General features: G+C 37.9%; 1 protein-coding gene across 3 annotated transcripts in view; it reads right to left on the reverse strand.

The window, feature by feature from the left end:
- Window positions 1-27,004, reverse strand: part of dop (microtubule-associated serine/threonine (MAST) protein kinase dop) — a 1,057,607-nt gene that overhangs the window by 386,132 nt on the left and 644,471 nt on the right. The window contains exon 1 of one of the 3 annotated variants that reach the window (XM_083117696.1): window positions 25,835-26,173. The exons of the other annotated variants lie outside the window; for them this stretch is intronic. Within the exon in view, the coding sequence (XP_082973822.1) occupies window positions 25,835-25,930 (96 nt within the window). The 5' untranslated portion in view covers window positions 25,931-26,173. Of the gene's footprint in view, window positions 1-25,834; window positions 26,174-27,004 lie in introns of those variants that run through there. 3 annotated transcript variants of the gene reach the window in all.

Raw genomic sequence — 27,004 nt, forward strand, 5'->3', positions numbered from 1 at the left:
ATACGAATTATTCGGTAATTCGAATTTGGATAATTTGAATTATTCGGTAATTCGAACTTGTATAATTCGAATTATTCCGTATTTCGAACAAAAGTTTATTTCCCTTGAAATGACACATGTTTTTGTTTATTCGAATTTCTTTCATGCCCTCTTGGAGTTCGAATTTATGATTTTAATTTTAAATGATCTTAAGCAATAAAATACGAAATTAAAAAAAATTCCATTAGAAGTTTCTTTAGGGAAATGACGGTAGAGTTTTTATTATGTTCTTGTTCAATAAAATACGATTACGCAACGTGAATGTTAATGATTAAATTCACAAAAAAATACAGGAATACAAAATAATATATTTACAGGAAAACGGATAATGAAATCAAAACTTTGTCAATTAGGAAATACAGCATTTGTATCGCACTTGTATCAATGGGATTGTCATCGTAGATACACTGATTGAAATTTAGTCATTTCTGAATGCTTAGAGGCTGCGTATTGTTATTCTCATCGCCATTTAGTGTTGATGAGCAGCATTTCAGCCCCAGACCAATTTGAATTAACTCCCGTGAAACTAGAAGTTCGTTCAGCATAATTTTGTCAAAATGAATAAATAAAATTGAAACTCACAAACAGTGAAAGAGCCGTGAATTAATGTAGCTATATACGGTACGAAAGATTCCAAAATCTCTGTACCTTCTAAATTGTGGAAACTCCTGCAAGTTGCTGGTTCAAAAATGTTTTTATGGTTACCCTTATTACCCTTATATGATTCAATTTCTGCCAATGCAGAATGTGATAACAGTACTTCAATTTTGAAATATCTTCAATGTTATTTTTTAGATTAGGAATTCTCTCTCTGCCTCGCCTTTCACTTGAATCCTGCATTGCCTTTCTGGTTGCAAATTTTAAAACTGAAAAGACGCTTCGAAAGACGTTACGTCCTCCAATGCCTACCCCTCACTTCCCTGACCGATACAATGAATGAAGTATGCATTGGAAAACGTTTGGTTACATTGGTGTACAAAAATGAACTTTTTTTCTTTCACAAGAACAAAATTAACTGAATCTAGAAGTATTTTTCATGCTAAATGGGAATACAATTTTAGATTTTTTCCATCAGGCAGGGTTCTTGTGTGACAGACGTATAAAGTTTTATGAAATCTATATAATAAAGAAATATGTCATTCTAGATTACATAAAACCTTGAAGATAATGTTTTGCGAGCATATTTTTCATTTGGGATATCTCTTCATGGTCCAGATGAAGTCAGCCAGAGTCCATTCGCCTTGGTACCTTTTTTCCATTGTAGAAATCTGCTGGTGAAAATGCTCGCTATGCTCATCGCTGACAACCCAAAAATTTTATGGGAAGAAGTCTATGCGGGAGTCTAAGAAGTGAATTTTTAAAGACATGCTGGATACCACAGCTTTGTATGAATTCACAAGATAAGTCATTATATCACGATAGATTTCTGCTTCACGATTTCCAAGAAAATTGCAACAACAAATTTTTAAAGACTGCCAGGCTGATTCTTCCAGTAGATTTAACAGTTACTCAAAATGTTCGTCAACCATTAGTGATCTTACTTGTGGCCCTATAAAAATTCCTTATTTCAGTTTCGCATCACTGACGTTGGGAAATTTAGATTTCAAGTACATAGATGCAGCAGAGTTCTTATCCATTGCTTTCACAAAATCTTTCATGACTCCCAATTTGATATGAAATGGAGATAAATACATTTTTTCAGGATTCACTAATGGGGTTTTAGACACATTATTCTGCTCAGGAATAAGAGATTCACGTTTACGTGACAGTTTTTTAATATAGTGAGACTTCTTATCCTTGCTGTCCCATCCTCACAAGAAACAAGAAAAATTTAGTGTATCCAAGTTGCAGTAAGGCAATCAGCTTTCAGTCTCCACAGACTGCTGTATTCGAGTTTTTTTTCCAACAGCCGTTTCAGCAATTGCTCGGCCGCCGGTGCATTTCCGACCCTCTACTCCCCCTTCCTTCTGTACTATTGAACATGTCAGAACATTCATAAACCTATACAGACTTAACAGCATAACACAACGCATATACAGTACATCTTGATAAGAAACACTACATATAAGTTAAATACAGGTTAAAGCATCCCATGGCAGGCCATAAAGAATACTACAATTCAATTTCAAAAAGTAAGTGTCACAGAAAAACTGTGCCTGATGGAAAAATTCTAATTACGTATTTGAATTCAGATAAAAAAAATACACTAGACTCTCCATTTAGTTTTCTTCTGAAAAAAAAATCATGTTGTCCAGTGTTATTATTCAAGAGATAGATACAATACACTTTTACTAATATTTTATAAAAGGATGAGAAAACCAACAAAAACGGACGAGAACATTTAAATTTGGAACGTTTATAGTTCACCCTTATATATGGAAAGGGAGGGAGTGTACTCGAATGTAGATATTCCACTCTAAACAGCGCACATTTGTTCATCCTAATTCTTTGTTTTTTTTAATGTAAAATTTTCCAAAATATTTTAAATTTGAAACACTATGATTTCGATATTTTAAATGAAAAATAACTATAAAATTTAGAAAGAAACTTGCTTTCACTCGCTTTCTCCAGAGATTCCCGGGAGAGAGTAGAGTGTCCCAAGATTATAGGTTTTGGTGTGATGCTGAAATCAAAAAGGTACTTTGCAACTTCTTCAGACAAACCAAGCAAATATCTACCTGATTATTTGTACATACTTTCTGTTTGTTTATGACAATTACAAACACAATCCATTAGAACATTTGTATTGCATAATTGCATGTATTCAGAATAAAATTCCGCTTTTCGAGGGTTCGTGGCGTCGAAACGAGGCGTCAAACTTAAAAAAAACAAGTTACTACTAAAAAAAGTTGTCTGCCTTAATGGCCTCTATACCCTGTGAAAGTTTGTGCTAATACCCGTTGTATATGTTGTTTATGTAATGCATTTCAAGACTGGAGACGAGGAAATCCAAACGAGACCGAGACGACAATAATACATGCATTTTCAACTCAAGACGAGACTCAAGACGAGACCCCGACAAGACCGACCATGTCTCGTCTCGTCTCGATACAATCCCTCGATCCACGTGAGTCTGGTTTGTCTTTGGAATTTAAATAAATAATAATAATGATAATTAAAAAAAAACTCTTAGATTTTTCTTGCTCTTCCTTGTTGCATCGGTAGCTTGGAGCTTTTACAACAATTCCCGACTTAGAGGACAACATGTTCCAGCACACGAAACACCTGACGTTAATTTACGTCAGCGAGCCAAAGAAAAACGACGCCCTTCCTGAAATGTAATATGTTTACAATTCCTGTTAAACGGGTTCTTGCAGGGACAAAATGATTGAGTGGAGCATGTGCACCTACCTTATACGGACAAAGAACGCACCGCTCTTTGATCCCCCAAAGATTCAAAGAATGTAATGGATCGAGAACCGTTCATATACACTTCCAGATCAGTCAAAGCTAGACGACCTTCAAGTTGCTTGGAAAGTTTGGAAATCGAAGGTTCTAATTTTGAAATCCGCTAAAATTATCGATATATTAAATATTTTGTTCACGTCCATGATTAAATATCACAACCCAAATCAACCTCCTGTCATAAACAATCAGAAAGGGTAGGACTGCACTGTCATACGCAGAGAAGGGGCTGAAGGGGCTACAGCCCCCTTCGAAATTTTGAGTCAATCAACAATTTCAAATAAAAGTAGTGAAGAACTCAGGTAAAAACCAGAGCGGCAAATGCGAAGCCTCCTTAAAATACCCCCGTTGCCATTTTTAGAGTGGAAAATTCTAAAAATATGAAATATCGTATTGTGTATGCAACTCCCCCCCCCCCCCGAAACCTTTACCAGCCCCTCCAGAAATAAAATCCTGCGTACGCCAGTGCATCTAGGCGAATAACTTATGTTTGTAATGTTTTGCTCATTGAGGCATCGTGTCGAAGTTACTAGCCCTTCTATAGTAGTATTTTCTATCCTGTATGTATGCAGCCACACAGCACCGATTCACGGTTGCCAATGACAATTATTTTTTCTTTCGGAAAACGAGAACATATTTAGTAACAGACTGTGCAATCAGTCAATGGAAGAGCTGCTTTCTTTGAGTCTGAATGTCTCTGCACAAAGTTACAAAACCCGTCCTTATCGTACAAGAACATGGAGTGATTTAGTTTGAGTATCCTTTTAAGTCCACTTGATGCACAGATAAGCTAATCGGGACTGGACCTAAAGTCTAAAGTGAGATCCGAACCACTATGTGGCTCCACGGAGTATTGGCTCCATTATTACAAGGCGAAGACGTTACCAATACGCCATGAACACAAAGACAGATGAGAATCTATTAACACCAAGTGTGGGCTGTAAGTGGTGGTGGTGTGTGAACAGTGGGAGTGTCATCCATAAAGTGGGCTTTATATAAAAGATAAACTGAGGCAATGGCCATCGTCACTAAATGCACTTTTACTTGTTGATTGAATTATTTTACTTCGCTTTTGTGTCACTTTAGCTAATTTGCGAAGATGGGAATGAGTGATGATATGATGAAATGGATGAATGGACACTCACAAACATCCATGCCCAGGCCGGGATTCGAACCCTGAACCACTGGCGTCGTAGCGCGATGTGCTAACCACTCCGCCACGGTGACACTTTTAAAATATCCTTGTCTTCTTGTGGGAAAAACCGCAATGCACATTGATATTCTTATTTATTTACAATAGTTCAGAATAAATAGGCAGTGGTGCACTAAAATCTTAAATACATTTCCCAACAAAAAAAGTGACTGTGGCAACAGCAAGTTTGCGTTACGTGGTTGTATGCATACAGGATAAAAGTGCAGTTTTTCGAGAGCTTGTGTATTGTCGGAAAAGAACCTCCAATTAAAAATATGTTCGTGTCAATATATTTTATACGTTGTGAATATGTGTTAGTGTTGTGCAGCGACACCATCTATCAATATATTTATATTACGTATACGTCATTGCAATCTCTACATAACCTTTGAAATACTATGTACACACACATACAAACACACTTGTTTTAGTTGTTTACGTAAGTGTAGTTGGTATTATAACTTTTCCTTAAGTAAAATATCTCACTTCTTGAATTCTCCAATGACGTGGAGAACCACGCATTGTGCCTTGTAAACAGCTAGTACAACTAAGTCTAATTCTGACGCAACAGAAGCGTGACATAAATTTGAAGGCGAGAAAATGATCTATCGAAATGTTTTTACGTGTTTTCATTGTGCCGCTCGTGTATTGTCTATTCACGATGCTATGCACGCCTATGTTGTGCGCTTTGGTTACCAATTACAACAACGCTGGCGCATTTCACAAAGAACTTGATCTACAAACTCATCAGCCGACGTGGTATGTAACGACGGGTAAGTAGCGATCAAGGTTAAAAGAAACGCATCACGGCCATTCAAATTGTTCTCTTAAGTGCCTCTAACTTCCTCCACGTGCGTATTTTCTTTTCCACCTGTAGCCTGTAGGAAACGTCAATCTCCAACATCGAAAACAACATGCACAACTTTCAAAATCTAGCAAGAAACATTACAGAACATAATGTGTAGAAATCTACTTAAAAGTCCAAGCATTTTTACAGCGTCCGGGCCTTTCATGTTCACTAAATATGGTTTATATATGCTTTCATTGTTACGGAAGAAAAATACACGTACATATGTAAGTAACGAGGACAGTTTTCATTCATGGTGCATCGTTCTTCATATGAGAAATATCGCGATCTAGATATACAGAAAAATAAAATGTTGACTGAATGTTCAGGATATATATATATATTTATTTATTTGAAGAATATCCATCAATATCCAAGAACACCTATCAAGGCAATGGGGGTCCGCCCAGATCATGTCATACTCCCCACGAAGTATTAAATTACGATATCATGTCTAATACTCTCCTATTACTGAAATTCACTTTCTTAAGATTTCCTAACACTTTTCTTGATTTTCTCCTCCCTAAGTTATTCATTTTTATCATCTAACGGATGGTGCACAGAGTAGCAAAAGTGACTTGGAACCAGCTAAAGTTGATTGATTGATTGATTTGGTTTATTTTACATCGCTTTTCTGCCACTTTTGGCTAATCGCGAAGATGAGGATGAGTGATGATATGAGGAAATTGAGAAAGGGACACTCTCAAAGAACACGCATGCCCAGGCCGGGATTGAAACCCGAGACGCCTGGCGTTGTAGCGCGATGTGCTAACCACTCCGCCACGGAGGCCGGCTGGAACCAGCTAAAGTGAGTGAATTACTAAGGAAATATGTATCGCGTTTCCCCCCTCCATTCGCCTTATCGCATATACTGTGGTATGGTCCCAAGGTGTAAACTTTTTAACACATATTTTGGAAAAAAAACATGTACATGTTGAATTTGAAGCAAAAAATCCCTGCCCCAAAGTTTGATGGCGCGGGCACGCCACCCCTCCCCCTCCCCGCGGGAACCCCTGGATATAATTATGCGATCTTAGGGATATTACTCCTGAAGAGCATTCTACAACCTACTCAGATGCATATAGATATTTTACACATGAAATGCGTGGTAAATAAAATATTCAAACTAGACGCTTCGCATTGACTGGGTTTTAGGATATTCGCGAGAGTAATTTCAAGACGTTCCTGCCATTGAATTGTTCTCGTCTATTGATCTAACCTTGCTACCAGTAGTACTTATTGGTAAGCAATCTCCGTTGCGACTTCAGGTGCATTCAGTTGAGGCATTTCAAATTGAGAACTTGCACATAAAATGTTCTAACATCGTTGACTTGCTAACGTGTCGCAAATAGCTAATAAACCTCATTCCAAAAAAATAAACCGTACAAGTTAACTTTATCCTGGCAACTTATGTACACTGGACTCTCTTTAATTTGAACTTGGATAATTCGAGTTACTAGCTATTTCGAACAGAAATTATCCCCTTGAAATTATCTTTAATGACGTGATGTTCATGTTAATTCGAATTTTGGATAATTCGAATGTTTTCGTGTCCCATTGGAGTTCGAATTAAAAATTCGAACTGTATTTGCAGCACAAGCAAGTATTAACAGAAGATATTTAAACAAATTACATGTAAAAGAACAAGCCCGGGAGAAGTGCTCTAAAATTTCTTGAATCCACGTTATACTCAGATAGCCTAATAATGACTAGACCTACAGTTTAAATGGGATCCGGAGCACTGTTCAATGTGCCTTCAGCAGGTATTGAACCTGGGACCCCTTGATTCCCGGTCTGGGTATGCGTGTTTTTTCGAGTCTCCCTTCATCAATTGCATCATACTCATCTTCGTGATTAGCCAAAAGTGGCAGCAAAGCGAAGTAAAATAAACCAAACCAATTAATCAATCAACCATCGATTATAAGGCAACGACATTACCACTAGACCTTCGGAGAGGCCCGGTTGCTGCAGACTGTTTCAGACTGACGTCAAGAACTTATGAATCACTACTAAAGAGTTGCAGTTTGCCAGCCGTGTTGACGATGCATTGTTTTTCAGTTTTGTGATTACTAAAATTCTTTTAACATTTCTCCATATCATCATAACTCCACTCGTAAACTGATAAGAGTTAATTACTCACTACTGCAATTTAGAGAGAGAGAGTATGAGTAACCTAGTACATGGTTGTTAAACCGTTTCCGACCTATAGAAACAGACAATGACACAATTACAATAAACGCCCTTTCCCAAACTCGGACCCCTTAGAGGTTTAGACGATCCAAGCTCCTAACCTTGCATCTAATATTTTAACACAGACTGTCGCCGTTACAAAGGTAGAGGTCGCAGATTCGAACCCTACCGAGGCCTAGATGTATCATGATGTTTGCTCCAACACTCACGCAAATTCATCTTTAATCCTCATCGTTGCGATTAAGTCACGAGGTAGAAATGTGACGCAAAATAAATAGACCCTTATTGCCATTTTTTAGGGGTCCCGGGTTCGAATCCTGGCTTGGGCATGGACGTTTGTGATGTCTATTCATCAATTTCATCATATCATCACTCATCCCCATCTTCGCAAATTAGCCAAAAGTGGCACAAGAAGCGAAGTAAAATAAATCAAATCAAATCAAATCAAACCATTTCTTTTAAAACAAATATTCAAGAACAGAGAAAAATGGATCTATTTGTGATTTTGCAACAGAAATTAGAAATTCTTCTGACAAAAGCGTTAAGAGCAACATTTCTTAAATATTTCAAGTTCATAAACGTAATTGTGTTACACAAGTCATCCTATTGCAAAGTCTAAGTTCGTTTTCATTATCTCTGCAAATTAAATTTTATTTTGAGTCTATCCGAATAGGGGAATGAAAACTTTGGTCCACCTTTTAACAACCATCGTGTCTGGCACTTTTCTTGCTAATTTGATTATGGTCTTCACAGTATTTATTTAACTGGATTAGACATAAGAATCTTTTAGACAAATAACGAAAGAACACTTTGACACAGAAAAATGAATTTGAACTTTAATTTTAAGAAAGTTATAAAGGGAAAATGAATTTGGGTCCGACTTTGGCAGAACTTCCCCTACATAAGAAGTGGGAGCCAAATTAAAACTATAAATTATTTTTGCTTCTATCCTTGCAGACTTTTTAGTAATGCTGCCATTTTCTCAACATAGACTGTCGATCTGAGCATATTTAACAGAACCGATTAACTGCCCGAATGCCTGTAGGGAAATAATATTTGGGTAGTGCCCGTGAAGAGGTGTCAGTGTCAAATTTTCATCTCTATTTCTTATTTTGCTGGATTCGTAGGCATGCTCAGCAATATTGAATACCCATTAGCCGAAATAATTCTATACGTTTTAAACTTCCAGAGGGCAAAAAACCAATAGTCCAAGTACTTTGTGGAACCGAAATATTTAAAATGACGGAAACGACGTTTTTCAACTCCTTTGCGGACGATTTCTAATAACCAGGGCTCGGATTTTGATGACCTAAAAATATCTGAAAAATGACCTATAAAATGAGCTAAAATATCAATAAAATGACCTAAAAAATCAATAAAATTACCTAAAAATCAATAAAATGACCTAAATATCAATAAAATGACCTAAAATATCAATAAAATGACCTAATATCAATAAAATTACCTAAAATATCAATAAAATGACCTAAAAATATCAATAAAATGACCTAAAAATATCAATAAAATGACCTAAAATATCAATAAAATGACCTAAAAATGACAACAATTTTGTCTTTATTTCAGGGTATGACAGTACGGCATAGTTCTTATTTCTGTAACGTTAGAACTGAAAATTCAAAATGTATGTGAATTTTAAGCATAAAAATCTGTAAAAAATTTTAACTTATTCAGAATTATTGCTCTGGGCAATGTCGAGCGGCATGTTGCTTTGTTCCTACAATTCCGTGGCAATAGAATTTTTGTTTTCATTGTTACCGATATCAAAGCGATAAATGTCAATTCCTGGCTAGAAACGAGTGAGTGAAACGTAATGCAATTACATTACTTTTTTTTTGCAATTACGCCAAAAGAAGACCAGAATAAGAAGTAACACCTGAAAAATGACGGAAAAAATGACCTAAAACTTAAAAAATAGAAAATATGACAAAAAATGCACATTTTTATAATCAGTGGTTCATATTCAGGATTTTAGTACTTAAGAGCAATGCATCATACTACATAAGGAAAAAAAAGACATGTAATCAAAATCCGGACCCTGGTAAATACAGTTCATACCTCATCAAATATAAGCTGTACACAATCTGTCCTATAATTTATGTTGTTTGTGATTTGACTCGACCTCGTAGTTACCTTTTTTGGTATTGGCGTGTTTGTTGATATTAAGGGTGTAAATTCTACAGCAAGTATACAAATCCCAGTTAGTAAAGAACAGGTGGTTTTGTTACTTTAACGATAATAATTCTACTTGCTCATCATGGCTAATCTGATGGGTAAACTACTGGGCAAATTCTCGAACAACCAAAACAACCTCTCAAGCAATAAATCTTGAAAACGTTCTTGAGATTTCTTATTGCCTTGCGATAGTCGTCTGGTGACAGGAGAAATACCTAGGTAAGATGCAACAACTCTATTTCAAGCGAATCTAATACATATTCAAAACACGTCCATCCAAACTAGTCTTTTCGAATGTCGATCAGGATATGCAATACGCCTTGCCAGACAACAAAAAGGGGAAAAAAATGAAGAACGTCTTAAAATTAGATTCATGGGTACACTAATTGCAGGGCGATTAAGGTTTTGTAATGTAATCATTATTCTGAGAAGTGAATTTGTAGTAGTTCTTCACCATCTCAATCATATATGATCGCAAGAGAGAAGGTATCAGTCACGTTATTTGAGACTACGTTCACACCACATTTCAATTTGTTCCAAAAGACTAGATTCCTATAACCAAAAACGCAATGTTTTCACTTTGGTCTAATTCTATTGTCCCAATTTATGTAGAAGACGTAAAACATAAGGTACAAACCACTTGGAAGATGAAAGATCTAAGATGAAAGACTTTCTTGAAAAATTAATCTTGAAAAGTGTGAGACTCGGTTGGTATGATCGTTAAGATAGGTAAAAAGTGGCACAAAATCGACGCTAAATACGAAAAATAGAGTTGGTATTATGTTAAATTACAACTGCAATCTCTATTTGACGTGGATTTAAGTCAATTTTCGGGCTTATTGCATGTTGTTTAATAACTAAAGACGTTCCCTTATAACAAAATGACAGGAACTCTCGACTTGCAAGATCAGGGTTGAACATCTTCGGGCAATTTCATTCGTTTGGAGGCCACCTCAAAGATCAATACCATGGGCAAGGCTTAGAGCATCCGGTATTAATTCACGAAGAAGTGTCTGGATGCGAATATAAGTGCATCTTAGTTCCACTCTTTACAGGGAACGAACAGGCAAGGGAGAGTGATATCATGACACGAGAAGTCACGGACATGAATTTCAAATGCAATACAACCATACCTCAGAGGTAAGGAACCTACGTGTCCACGTTTAATGGAATTTTAGATGATATTATGCAAATTACTAACATGGAAGCAGCACAGTTCATCAGGGACTCACGGAGCCTGACCTTCGAAGAATGAAGTTGAGGCGTTCCTCATTTACACACCAACGCGACACGTACATACCAAACTTTTCAAGTTACTTGTTCAAACACAAAATGTAAATTAATCATAAATTATTATGCTAGCTTGAAATGTTCAAAAAGTATACAGTATGGCAAGACAGAATGGTAAGGAACGCAATTCTAGATATGGAAATATAATCGCTACACAGACTGTATGAGATATTTTCACTATCTACTGTAATCTTTAAAATGCACATCAGCAGAGAAACAGACCAGAAAACTTGAAAAAGGATGTTAAACATAAAAGTCTCAACAACATCATATCCAACTCTTATCAGTATTCGTACTGTACACATAACTAGGGAATAGGTCTTAAAAAAATCATCAACGATTCATTAAACCAGTTGGGGAACGAGTATCACGGTCATCATTGTGTGCATTTCCGTACAATGTTAATTTCCGGGTCAACCTGGACACATGGCTTTTTTTTAGACACAGAGAAACTCCGTGTGAAAAAAAGGTAAATTTTGATAGTGACGAATAGTTGGAAATCTATTCTCCATTTTGCCAGGATGACTGAACACCTGGGGTTGACCTTGTTCCACACTTACTACGTTGATAGCAACCTTTCGAACAACGTAGGTAGAAATAAGAGCTTCAAAATGGAGCGTCACGATTGTCAGAAGACCATAAACTCCTGCCACTAACAATTGCCGACCAAGACATGTAAATTGCCTTGTTAGAGGCTTCGAATTGAATGCTTCGATGGCAAGATGATAAATGGACTACTGCTGATTTCCCGAGCCGGTAATTAGAGTCGTGCAAGGCATACATTAGAAGCATGGCATACGCGAAAGAGAAGCCAATGCTTTGGGTGTAAATCTAAGAAGTACATGTCAGGTGACCCGTGGTTCATGTTATAAGCTTCATGTTAATTGCAGCTTGCGTTAATATTTTCCTCTCTTCTGCACCATCCATCCTTTTTGTAGACATTTGATAGGATTCGCCGTGTCTAACATGAGCCACGAGAACGTTTATGAAGACGAATTATACACTGGTGGATGGTGGAAACTAGTATTTTCAGTCCCACAAACCACTCTCAAACGCTTTGTAAATGACGCGGAGCAAGAGAAGGTATGAAAACAGCGATGAAGTTTTTTCTATACCATCGCTTCCAAAGATAATATAAAGTGTTTTAGTATTATTATACGAAATAGAGTATTTCTAATTAAATAATTTGTTCTCAAATTTCATGATAATTCATGTCCCCCCCTCGTAGGTAAATTTATATATTTCATGTATTCATTGCCAATGAATCTCTTCATCACATTTCATCATTTGCTGACAATACGGTCACGATCACACAAGATTCGACACTAGACTTTGAAATGTAGTGGCCATTTAGTGACTAAAAAAAACACTTAAGTGTCAAAGCTGACAATTTAATCGAGACTCGATAGCCAAATGAGGAATGCCAAATCTAGTGTACACTTTTCTGCGCTTTTTACGATCGGTAAGGTATAAAATTAAGAGAATCTAAATTTTTAAAAATATATATTAATTTATTTTCAAAATGCAATGTCTACTGCAAGGTGAAACCTTTGGTCGGTGTAAGTCTTCGAAATCAATTTGGTATGACACATTTCAATGTTTGAAAGGGTTTGATCGGAATTACAAAGCTAGATGCCATGGATACGAATCCAGACTACTGAATTTTACTATTTCATGGTCGTCATGACTAGCACAGTATGCAACTGATTGGCCAAAGGGATGTCATTGCCTGCTTCTCTAAGAGTAAGTATAATTATCAAATGGTGCATTCACCTACATTCAAAAGATTCAAGATAACTTGCGCATTTTCCATTGTAACGAGTGCACTCACGGTCCCCGAAATGACGTGTCAATCATACCCCGGCACGGGGCCAAACGTCGTTATGCGTACGGGAAACCGGTCGTGACTCACGGTCCAGTTATCAAGTTCGGTACTGAGACGGTCGTTTATTGTCATACTATTGCGAGGCGGAGATTAATACCTTGAAAATTACACTGTTTTGTTTACTTTTGATATGTAGATTCGAACAATCACAAAACACTAATAGCATAATATCTGGTACCTGAAAAACGTCAAATAACAACACTGACGAACGGTAAAAAGTGAATATATATTGTAACAACAAAAAAATATTGCAATCAACAACTGTTTACAAAGCCTCCTCACTCTCACAACATTCACTCTATCTCTCTTTCACACACATGAGGTATTTTTACATGTGAAGTATGGATACAAATCATGGATCTCATTAACATATCATTCCTTTTAATTTTTAAACCTTTATGTGAATTTAGGGCATTTGTCTGTCAGCTCCTGTGCTCTTTTAAATTAACTTAAGTGCCAGCCCTCGGAAAGCGGTTAACTAAGACAATTGGGTCGGCGTGGTTAAATCTTTCGTTCGAATGAACGTATGCATCGAGTCGTAAGCACGACATTATACAAGTTTCTCGGACGGGGGTATAACACATAAGCCTCTCTCGTCCAATGAGAACAACTACCCAATTACATAGGGATGCAAAAACTTAATTGGCTCCAGCTGCCGGAATACACTAATCAATCGTCGGCGCGAGCAAAAATTACCTTAAAAACCACTATGCAACAAATAATACTATTTCACGCACACGACCTTGCAATAAAAACAACTACGCTTTCCACAATTAAAAAGGACTCATCAGTCAACTATTGACAAATTAAATGGCGCGACGGGGCGGTCGGTTACACAAGACATGGAGCACACTTTGACAATTTATACTAAATATTAAAGAAATGAAATGGAGCTTCTAACCCTGAATGCAGACAATTAAATTAGAACATCTGAACATGAAATAACCCTTTTTTACTACAATACCAAAAATTGTCAGAGACGGAAGTTAGGTTCGGGGTTTCCTGAGTAACTTTGCGAATAAGTGAGACTTCGGCGTTAACTGTACGGTGTTGATACTAACGACGCACGTTTACATGTACATGAGACCCTCTGAAGTATACTGTACCAGACTCTGCTACATGGCGTGGTCATTCATCTCTCCTGGACGCGGGACTTGCACACGGTTCCTTTGTGGCGAAATTGTCCTCCGAGGTCGATCGCGACGAGGAATAATTGCGACGACATGGTGTACTTGCACCTCCTCAGTACTTCGGGCGTTCCTCTTGTCACTAGCATCGGGTGTACGTGGTCACGCGTCGGTTCGGAATCTCTCTGGTGACGGGCTTCGATTCGGCGTCGTTCTGGAAGCGTCGTTCTGGAGTCGTCCTTCAATCTCTCCCTCTGGCTTCGATCGGCGTCGTTCTGGAGTCGTCCTTCAATCTCTCTCTCTGGTGACGGGCTTCGATCGGCGTCGTTCTGAAGACGTCCTTCGGGCTTTGGGCAGTGTTTGGCTTTGATGTCGTCTTTGGCGTTGGCTGACTGGCTTCATCGGAAGATGGCGATGCATCGTTGCGGGGTCAGGGAAGTCGACAGACTCCCTTCTCAATCTCCTTTAGCCGCCCATGATTATGTAGTTAACGCTTGGCAAAAAACAAATCACCGCGTAATCTTCACCAAAATAAGGCGCACACTGGTAACTCTCTATCTGCAACTCGCTCGCGGTACGTAAGGAAACAAAGTCCACGGACACAAAACAATAATCACGCGAGAGTGTAGCGCGGAGATGCTCTCTCTATGAAATCCGGGTAAAAACTGTGTCTGGAATCATAGTACTGCCTATATATAAGAGATTCGAATTTTTCCGTTGAACAGGACGCTCTAGTGGCTTGGCTTCTGTTTCAGAGGGATGGAAATGACCTCTCTCCATTGTCTTGAAACGCGGTCAAGTGCGCGTCGTCGATCCTTGCAGGCTTGGGCTCCAGCTGATTTTCCGGGTCATCCGTGAACATGGGTTCGAACGCCTGCTGCGACTCAAGCCCGGTAGCGGCGAAAATAATCTTTCCTTATCTCCGTGTTGGTGCAAATATGTCATGTTCTAAGCCGAAAAAGGCAGTTCCGCTGTCACTCAAGAAAAACTCGTCCCCAACTCCCGACGTCTGGCTCGGATACAAGTTTATTCACAAAATAAATCAAACCTCACACTTTCATGTTTGTGCATAAAATGAATCAATAAACAAAAATAATTTATATCGAACTGCGTTTCACATGTCACTAGATACCGTGACACCATCATGTATGTTTACAAGAGAAATAACTGCATAGATGTCAAAACTGCTGATCCGATGGATTCAGTTACGCGCTAAATTAAAAAGAAAAAAATAACACAGTTGCATTTTGCGTCTACAAGAGCTAATCTCAATCACTATATATACTACTTCCACTTATACATAAACTTGCATATGTGAAGTCGTTCAAGAAATATAAAATCATCCATATAAGTTATCGTTCTTCAATTCAAGTTTGGTTATTTGGTTCTTGATATATACTACTCATTTCGTGGCATTTTCAAAACAAGCACGCAAACACATAAGAATTACGTCAAGGTGACTTTCTGTCCAATGAACCCGCATCGCACGCAAGAAAAACATGTGTTTGAAATCCTCTCTTTGCATTATTTTCTAATATATACATTGCATCATACAGTTCTCCTTCCAATTGCCACCAGCATGAAACGTTTGCTTTCCAAGAATTGGAAAAACTATTCGGTATAGTCAATAATGAATGGAAAATCATGTTTTCTTGTATAACAATAACCCGTGGCTCTACATCCCTAGAAGGGCCTTGGCCTATCTCCCGACTGCCAGTCTCTCTTCCACAATCCTACCTTACAGGTGTGGAAATCTTCAACCGGTAATGGGGTGACGTGGGGTCAGCACGTCGAACACTCAGCCGTTATAGATTTCCAAGACCGGGTTACGCTACTCACTCGTAGCTCCCCAATTTCCTCACGATGGTGGGTTGCAACCGGTCCTATACACGGGGCGAAAACACTGAGACTGAACCCAGGCGGATTCGAACTCATGCCGTCCCGCAGTCGGAACCCAAAGCATAGTGCCTTAGATCACACGGCCACGGAGGAGGACGTTTTCTTGTATACTTTTACAAATTAAGATGTGAGATAAATACTTACCAGTTTAGAGAAACAAAGTCATGCTAGTGTTGAAATTCTATTCTATAGTGGAAAAAGGTGAAGAGAAATCTGAAACCGATATTTAACAATTCTGCACTAAATATAATCAATGTAATAGATCAGAGATGAATGTTTGGACTTGATTAAGGCATTATTTTGCAAAAATGTTACACACAATTGTCGTAAATACAAGTATGGAATAACTTTTATTCACATGTGTGGAGTTTTATGAACTCTTATTTCATATTAGCGACAAGAGTTACGAATTGCACCCCCGACATTCACAGTACCAATGTATAAATGCAACAATAAAATTTTATTTAAAAATAAGTAATCTATTCAGAGAGTTTCAGAAAATTTTGACCGGTTAGGTTGAAGAAGAGATAAAGGGGGAGAGGGAGGGAGAAAGGGAGAGAGGGTAAGAGAAACACAATATACTATATTAGAACAATTTGCCGACTTTTAAACTTTTATGCTCAATGTAATTATAATTTAAAGTTATTTTTATGCAGTTACATAAAAGACCAGGCTCTACCCATCGTAATTTATTCTTGGTTGACCTGAGTGTAAAACAAAGAAAATAATATTTCTCGACGTATGCTATAGATAAATGAGAAATGTCAGTCATTTCGACTTTCCAATACCTAAGATTAGTCTATTCAACCCAGCCACTTGAAATATTTGCCTGTGTTTGCCCAAGTACTCACACTTGCACACAGATTTACGGCTTCGGCATCATTTAGTGTCACCCCGTTCTCAGAAATATATGGGAATTCTTTGAAAACTTAAGACATTTCGGAACCTTTGTTTAACCCAAAAAACCTTCGTTTTGTTACTCGCATACAAACGACAAGTCGTGCGTTATTTTTCGCAACAGAAGCATCAGCTGCAACTGTGGTATACATACTATTCATCAGTTCCATCAATGTAAGGTATGCGGGTTCGATACCCGGTGGAGACACATGGAATAGTGGTTCGGATCCCACTTTAAATCCAGTGGCGTATACTCAGTCCAAGATCTGGGCTACCTCACTATGTCACGTGGTCCTAGGCTATGAATAGAAATAACTTTACCAACTCCTAAGAAATCAGGTTGCCAACTCATAAGAAATCATGTTGCCAACTCATAGGAAATCAGGTTGCCAACTCATAAGAAATCATGTTGCCAACTCATAGGAAATAAGGTTGCCAACTCATAGGAAATCAGGCTGCCAACTCATAGGAAATCAGGTTACCAACTCCAGAATCACCATCATCATTTCACTGATATGAATAATTTTATTTACAATTTCTAATCGATTTTCCTCCTGTATTTTATTCTCTAGACTTCAGGCTTCGCAGATAGCCTAGAATATACGCTCCTGTTTAAACCGTAGGTCCAGTCCCGATTAACCTTACTGTGCATAAAGTGGACTTAAAACACCAACTCAATGTGAGATATGTTCGAGTCGATCGATATTATCTTCTGTGGATATCGATATTATCTTCTGTGGAAAAGTCACACATTAGGCCCTGTAGTTTCGTATTACCTGCGCCAAGAGTAAAAAAAAACATACTAAAAATGGTGTATTTACGGAATGAAGAAAAACATAAATACCAATGTGTAACTTATATAAGTTTATACAGTACGTGCGTACGTACAATTCAGAGTAGACTACTACGTCAGAGGTCCCGGGTTCGATACCCGGCCTGGGCAGAAAGTTCTTTGTGAGCGATATCCCTTCATCAATTTCATCATATCACTACTAACCATCATCTTCGCGATTAGCCAAAAGTGGCAGAAAAGCGAAGTAAAATAAATCAAATTAATCAATCAATTTCAGAGAAGGGTGAATAGTTCATTATTTTTTTACTGGAGACGACAAACTATTTTAATGTTTTTGACAAAAGAATCACTTGTTTCAAAAGTGTCCATTAATTTAAAAAAATATATCATTTTTGGTCTGGAACTTCGGTAGTTTTCATAAAATACATTTTTGAAATTTCTTAATAGCTTGTCCTTTTGCTTCACCTCCAAATCTTGCCTTCTGTGTAACCGATCAGCTTGAGAGGAGTCGAAAAGTGGATAATCTTAGATGGGACATTTTTCAGCTGAAGTTCATGCATTATCAGTTTAATTCGCTCATCCACCCTCTCATCAATGGCCACATAGAGAATATAGATGGCGGAGCGTTGTGCTTATTACATCACAACCAGCATGACCGAGATATGTGCCTTCTTAATGTAGTGCAGTTCATAGGGGAGAACTAGATGTTACATTATTTTATGTAGACTGAGCATGATCTCCCAAACAGAAAAACATTAATATGAAAAGCTGTTGACTTCAGTGACATCTATACGCTGTGAAAGAATGGGCGCTGGCACACTGTATATACTGTTAATTCTTTGTATTTCGAAACGAGACGAGAACGAGGAAGGCTCGAAACGAGACCAAGACATTGCCAAGTCTCGTCTCGATACCATTCTTAGTAGTCGACTATTAAAATGCACTCATCTACCGACCCGAAGTGAAAGATTAAAATGAAATAAGGGACTTGTTACTGGGGGACATATGGTCGTCACATCGAGTCCCATCACAACACTTACAAGGCTTTCTTCCGTTACTTCTTCTTATCAAGTAACTCCAAACCTTTGGGGGCATCAATGGAATTCGAACCTGGGACGGCTGGTAACAACGGCGAGAGAGTTAGCTATTTATCTATGGGTGTAATATATATTGTAACATACGTAGGCTCCAAAAATTAAACTTTAATGCTAAGAAGGACATGTTACGATTCAGGCAGCATTTCTATTACAGTAAATCCAACTCAACAGAACACCAGAATTCGCACATTCAAAGACTATGTATTAAACATAATGAAATAGTCAGAAACGGTGGAGACTTGGATTTCGCTATGTCATTCATGCAATTCCTTTCCGTCCTTCGAAGAATATCATGAATAAATAATAAATAATTGTAGATGTTTTCTGTGTACATGGGTATGTTTGTAAATGCAATTATGCCTGTATGTGTGTATATTTGTTTATATATGAGTATTTACATGTGTATAGTTATAAATGTCTCAGTCTGTATATAGATATGTATCTTGTTCTACCTCAGTGAATATCATTTTTGGATTTATGTTCTGTAGAATACTTGTGCTGCTGTTCTTTATGAAACGATTATTGTAAATTTGCTCTCCTTCTTCTTTTGTTTTGTATTGTAGAATTATAATTTTTTAATTGTTTAATATATATATATATATATATATATATATATATATAAGCCTATTGTAATTGGAGCAAAAGCTCTGTTATAGGTAAATAAATAAATACAGAATGTATTAACCAGGACGTAAGCATCTTCTAGCGCAAAACTTTATTAAACCAACGTAGTCTTTCACGTTCACCAGCAATTTTTCTTCGAGCAAGCATTCCAACACATTTATGCGTGAAGAAAAGCATTGGTTCTCTGCTTATTTTCTGCTTCGATGACACAATAGGGACGTGTCGTATGCCTTCTTATGCAACCTCTGCTCTACAGAGCTGCAGTTACGAGTTGAATCTAATGCCCAACTAGAATCTGCGAATAACATCCGCCCTGAGATGCATTTTTCTGTGGTCCCCGTTAGCACATAATAATAATATGTTTCTTTATTTAAGAATTATCTTGAGTGTAAGTAAAATGTAATATGGCCCTCGACCAATCGCTCTGCATTAAAAAGTATGGGTGTCCCTACTATATAGCAACATCGTGGCATCTCTTCATGCAATGCAATTGGGACATCTCGGGGACGTCCCGATTAGCCCCATTCCGAAAACCGGAGATACATTCTAACAATACAATTTCACTCAGCATAGTAGGCTAACAAAGCTCTGGGATTATAGCCAAAATAGAAGACATATTACTTATCTTACTCTTAATTTGTAACCGTATAAAGGCCTATCCGTAATTTAGAAAAATGATTTAAATCTATTTTTAACACGGGTAAATAAACACTTTATACCATTCAATTATTTGCTTGTAAACAGCTTATTTCGTTTCTTTTCTGTCTCTCTGAAACAGTAACAATGAAGAGAATACAAAACATTAACAAACATAAGAAATATACTATGATATATGCTGTATTCGAACCTAGGATACCATACCTGATATTACAATAACCAATTGAATAGGGACAGAGCCATAGTATCATGACTGATGGTTCTGTATGTCGTTTCTATTTCAATATCTGCGTTATCAAGACAATAATCAGACATAACCAATAATACCCTACCTCTTCCATATTTTCCTTTCTATCTATTTCGGTTATTTTACGTCGCTGGCCTACATTAATCGCGACGATGAATGAATGATAATCTGAAAAAATGGATGATAGGAAGAACCAGGATTCGAACATGGGACCTCTGGTGCATTACGCTGACCATTCCGCCACGGAGAGTGCTTTCTATCCACATCATTATACTCTCTGACAAAATTAAAACTTATTAGTAAGTTTACATAAATATTACACCTGTTTGTGTGCAAGTTCGTAATTTTTCATCGATGTTTCTGAGATTCGTCCACTGACCAAGGCTGAAAGTCGTGAAGAAAACCAGCCTATGCCTCAACGCCCACAAAAAATCCATGGATGGAGAGAGAGACTTCTAAACACAGTATATATATATAATATGTATAATTGCAACAGTGAAAACCTTTCGACTATTGTATCTGATGCACATCTTAAAATTCCAGAAGTGGACTCCAGTGTTATCATTTCATTAAAAATAACCATTATTGCACCTTGTTTATGTTATATGACGTAGCTTTTCTGACTCTTGAAGCTAATATATACGATGAGAATGAATTATGATAAGATGATGATGCCACAAAAGAATTCCAGAACCTTCAAACATCGTGAGTCTAGTACTCGAGGCCATCAAGCTGTACACTGTTAACTGAGGTTGGATGGGGTAAAAATGTACGCTTTTTGCCCCTCCAGGTAGTGTGGGGAAACTCAAAATGTGCCTAGGTTAATACTTATCGTGGGTAACCATGTAATTGGATGAATGTCATCATTATCAACAACTCATTCTCTTCGTCGAGGTATATGCTACCTTAAAAATATAAACTACACTTTCAGCAAAGATTCACTACGCTTTTCTATTTCACGTCTGTGCAAGACTAACGTAATATGTTTCCACAGCAGAAAGCAGTCTTGAGTATCTGCACCACAATCTTAAAACATCTCGAAATTCGACTGTCCTACATTTGCCCGTGCCAACTCACCTAATGAATCTCTACCACATACTTCACAAGTTGTTTTATGGGGCTTTGGGCAAGGTATATCTCTTACAAGAGAACATTCAAAACGTGAATATTGAATAAAATCAATTTTGTAAATATGAACGTGATATGGTATACACATTTATATGAAAAATTAATTGCTTGTGAAATAAGTTGAATTAAAAATAAACATACACAGTAAAAATAAGTGGTGTGTATGATTTGAATAAGAATTATCGAACAAGCGAGACTTTGCGGATCTCTTTCATTGTAATATCCCTTCTTGATTGAAAATTAGCTGGGAAGTTTATGTCCATGAACCATATGTTCATGTTTAGAACCATGTCCGCTTCTTGCAACATAAACGTTTTGGAAATATTCTGAACCTGATCTAAGACTTTGCAGAGAGACGAAATTCAAAATATATACATAATAACTAGCTATTATGAATTGAGCATCACTCGTTATGTATCGCTTACATGATACCCTTATGTAAATTACTGTTGTTATGAGTGCAATGTAACTACGGATGGCACCAAGACAAGTATCAGACTTGCCTCGAATTTTGAGTAGAGACCGTGTCTGCTGTTTAAAAATCGATACCAGACCCTTCGAGCCGGACTCCTTAGCAGAGCGGTCAGGATAAAGTGCTACGAAGCCTAAGGTCACAGGTTAGAACCCTGGTCAGGCATGGATGCATCATTGCGTTAGTCCAATCACCATTTCATCAGTTTGCTCTCATCGTCGCTATTTACCCAAGAGATAGAAAACCGATGTAAACACATCGGAGACCAAGGCCGGGAACAGGACAGGCCAGACCGGGAATTGTTCGTGAATTTACTACATTGTAATGTACAGCATATGGCAAGTTCATTGTGGATAGGTTATATACATACACACATGACACAGTGCTTCGAATCCCACTTTAAACTGTAGGTCCAGTCCCGACTAGTCCTTCCATGCATAAAGTGGACTTTAAACAACAATTCAAATATATATATATATATATATATATATATATATATATATATACACACACACACACACACACACTTCAACAACAAACTTTTGCATGTTAAACACACACGCATGCACACACGTATATGTTTGTTGAGTTGGTGTTTTAAGCCCACTTTATGCATAATAAGGCTAATCGGGACTGGACCTACAGCTTAAAGTGGGATCCGAACCACTATGTGCCTCCATCGGGTATCGAACCCGGGACCCCTTGATTACAACGCGACGATGTTACCACAACGCCATCGGGGAGGCCCTGTGTGTATCTGTATATGTATATATGTATTTGAACATATTGTATTTTTTACACGTATGTGTCTATTGCTTCCAGATTCAAGGCGAGAACGACACACGCATTTCAACTCGAGACGAAACCAAGACCGAGAGAAGCTTTCTCATTTACGAGACGAGACGAGACGAGGCTGTGCCAAGTACAAGAATAACAGCGCCAACCTTGGCTTTAGTAAATAAACAAACCGAACAAGCCATGTTCAGAACTGACCTCACAGAAGCAACGGGTCACCTGGGAGACTCGAGGCTGAATTTTAATAAGCTTTGGAGAAAGGAATGGCGGAGGGATATTTCGGCACGAATAAATGTAAATAATGAAGTTACCTTTCAGATGTTCAGGGAATGAAAGTCTCTCACGTATGCTTAAACCTGAGGATAATAAGACAAAAGTTATTGATTGTAATGCAATTTATACCTAGATTGTTCTTTTAAGAAAGATACATATAGGTAAATGATGGATGTGTATATGCATCAGGTTGCGAAATCCTAGGGGGGCAGGGGGTTTCCCCCCACCAATAATCTTGGCCTCAAAAATCCCCCCCGAGAGATAATTAACAGATCTACACCAGAAACAATAGGGCCTCCTGGATGGCGAGTGGTAGCATCTTCGCCTTGTAATCAAGGTGTCCCGGGTTCGATACCCGGTGGAGGCACATAGTGGTTCGGATCCCACTTTAAACTGTAGGTCCAGTCCCGATTAGCCTTACTGTGAATAAAGTGGACTTAAAACACCAATTCAATGAATCAAAAATCCCCCCGAGAGATCATTAACAGATCTACACCAGTAACAATAGGGCCTCCCGATGTCGAGTGGTAGCGTCGTCGCCTTGTAATCAAAGGGTCCCGGGTTCGATACCCGGTGGAGGCACATAGTGGTTGGAATCCCACTTTAAACTGTAGGTCCAGTCCCGATTAGTCTTACTGTGCATAAAGTGGACTTAAAACACGAACTCAATCAATCAAAAACCAATAACAATATACGCACAAGAAAAGGAAAACAAGAATGCAAGACAGATGTAACTATGAAATCTAACTTATTTATATAAATATGAATCAAAATCTAAAGAAAACAATTTTTTTAACTCTTTCGTAACTTATTGACATCTTTAACCAGTTAGTAAAGGAATTAGTTCGCTACGTTTTAAAAGTAACAAATTATAATTCTTATATACGTATTTGATAATAATAATGTATTTTAATTATTTAGTAATTTATTTTTACATTTAAAAACATTATAAATATGCATATCATTACATATATATGTACGTATATTTGTGTATGTGTGTGTAGATTTAGATTTTCCTCCCCCCAAGAGTCTTCAATGATTTCGCACCCTGATATGCACACATGCCCTCACCATGTGTTAATCCTAATATGGGCACTGGGGATGACAGCATGGAACTCTCACACGTACGGGCAAAGTGCCACTAACCGGCGCGTTCACCTCAGATATCCAGGACACGATGTTACACAAACGCAGCCTAGAATCCACGAAGATACGGCCAAGCTAATAATAGCATTCACACATTCATACATAATGCACGCAAAAAAATGATTCACCGTGCAACAGATACGTTGTATTAATTAGCACTGATCCAAAAATGTACCCCAACGAAAGTTGAGAGAGAGAGAGAGAGGGAATGGGGACACAGTGAACGAAAGCGACAAGCTGTTTTCGAGAAGCAGAAAGAGTGGCCTAGTTTTGAGGTAGGTGTAAACATGAGGTTGGGCAATGATGTGACTTGTTTATTAAGAACGTCACAAAAAGTGACCAAGAGCAACGTTGAGATTACGCGTAGTTAACGACAAAATTTGAAACAGAGCTAGTCACAATGTCGGGATAGCTGTACTTGTATCGTCCGCTCGCAGCCTGTAGGGGTTTAACGGCAGTACGTAACGTTACAACAGTTGTAAACACTGAGGCGATAATAACAGAAACAACTGTGAAGGACCAGAACGAAGAGCTAAGCTGTTAAGAGACACTTGCATTAATTAACAACACTTTTCTTTCACGTCACTAGCCCCTCTTTCAATACTTAGTACAGTTTCCTTATCTTGGCCTCGCTTTTTGGACACTTTAGTTGAATCGCGACGATGAGGATGAATTTGATGAAATTGCTGAAGGGAAATTTACTAAGCAATTCGACTTTCACTTTTCATTTTCAAAATTGTGAAAAGTTAAAACTTCGTGTGCAATTTCCATTTTCCCCATTCTCTTCCTGGATCGTTAACTTCTGGAAGGGTTGAAATGAAAATAGTGTACAATAAAGTAATTTGCATGTGTTTTTCGGCACAACATGATATAATCTAAATTTGTTTGAACTATCGATTTGATTGTAGATTCCATTTCTGAGAATTTATTTACTCTTTGTATAGTTATGCTATGATCTAAATATGTTAGAACTATCGATTCGATCGTAGATTCCATTTCTGGGAATGTATTTATTTACTCCTTTTACAGTTAATAAATTCCCAGAAATGGAACCTACGATCGAATCGTTAGTTCAAACAAATTTACATTATAGTAGATGTTGTGCAGAAAAACACACGCAAATTAATTTATTTTACTGTATTTTCAGTTATTTTTACGTCATTTCCCCCGAAAGTCTTAATCTCAACGCCGAGGAAGATGAGAGAAATTTTGGTGACGAAAAATTCTTCTCCACCGATGATCGAACACGGGAACCCTTGATAACAAAACCACCAGAGAGGTCCATTATCACAAATACACTTACGAACTGATATATACGCGAATTTTCACTTGCTCATTTTATACTCAGTTGGGCTAATCAGGACAGTTTAAAAGTTGATTCCGGATCATTGCACTGCAGCCTCACCGGGAACTGAATCAGTGACAATTTGATTAGAAGGCTTAAGGTTAGTTATTTCGCTATTGAGGAAGACCGTTAACTGTAATATACACGATAATTATTATCGTGCTGACGTATAGTGCACAATCTATCTGTTCACATATCTATATATTAAATGTGGCTGCGTTAGTAATCAATGTCAGTTAGTGGGCGATAGTCAAAACAATACGTGCAGTAGTTTAAGAAAAAAAGTTGGTTACCTTTAGTAATGTTTGCATAATGATAGGAATGGTCCTTTTCCTAATCCTGGACTCATCTTGGTTTTTGCACCCCGAGGGAGGTATTTTTCTCTCCATGATTAACGCACTAATTATTTTAGAACCGGGAAATTTTTGTAAGTTTCAGAACCTTAAGAAAAAAAAAAAGATCAAATTATAGAACTCATCTTACTACACTTGGAGCTCCCCGTTATCACTCGCGACGAAGCATTTTACTTCACACTTCATGCACACTGTATAAACACACAAAAAAACGTGAGCAGCTCGCGCCGAAACAGTCAACAAGTTTGTCGGCGCGTCTATAGAAACCGGACTATGCGGCAGCGTCTGCTCAGGCCCGCGGCTACGATCGCACTGCCATCTGGCAGGAGAGACGGGTACCAGGAAGTCGGAAACTAGGCAAACAAGCTTCGATGAATCACGCGTACTCGGCGCAGATACCTGGGACACGTGCGCTGTGGAGAGAGAGTGATTGGGAGCTCACCTGTTACCATGCATTTCGGTAACTAATAAATAAAGCGAACTGGACAACGGCAGTTGTGCTGAAACTTCGGGGAGGGGGAGGGGACACATTATTTAGGCAGTGTTTCTCCAGGGTAAGAGATTTCATAACTGTATTGGCCTCCCCAATGGTGTAGTGGTGAGGGTTGTTAACGGTCCAGGAATTTTAAATAAATTCAATTCCGGTCCAAAGAGAGAAAATCAGCAAGAAATGGGTTCTGGACCGAAAAGAAACTTTTTACCTGTAAAGTATTTCAATTCGGCACCGGAACTTTTTTTTCCGAATAAATTTAAATACGGTCCAGGAACCTTCTTTTTAAATGAAACAACACACAACTTGGACCTAATTTAAATTGTGCGAGAAAAAATGTTCCGGTCCTGTTACGGAACCCAATAGAACCCATTAGAATTTATGGGTTCCAGGACCCATAACAACCCTGGTAGTGGTAAATCGTGGCCTTGTAATCAAGGGGTCCCGGGTTCGATTCCCGGTGATACGCATGGTTGTTCTGATCCCACTTGAAACTGTAGATCCAATCGCAATTGTCCCATCTGATCGCAAAGTGGACTGAATGAAAACGAACTTGCAGCAAACATTTCAAACAAATTTGTAACTTCGAAATAAGGCTCATGTTTGTTTCAATTTCCCAC

This window comes from Lepisma saccharinum, chromosome 2, assembly GCF_977018435.1.
Source record: "Lepisma saccharinum chromosome 2, izLepSacc3.1, whole genome shotgun sequence".
NCBI classification, from domain to species: Eukaryota; Metazoa; Arthropoda; class Insecta; order Zygentoma; family Lepismatidae; genus Lepisma; species Lepisma saccharinum.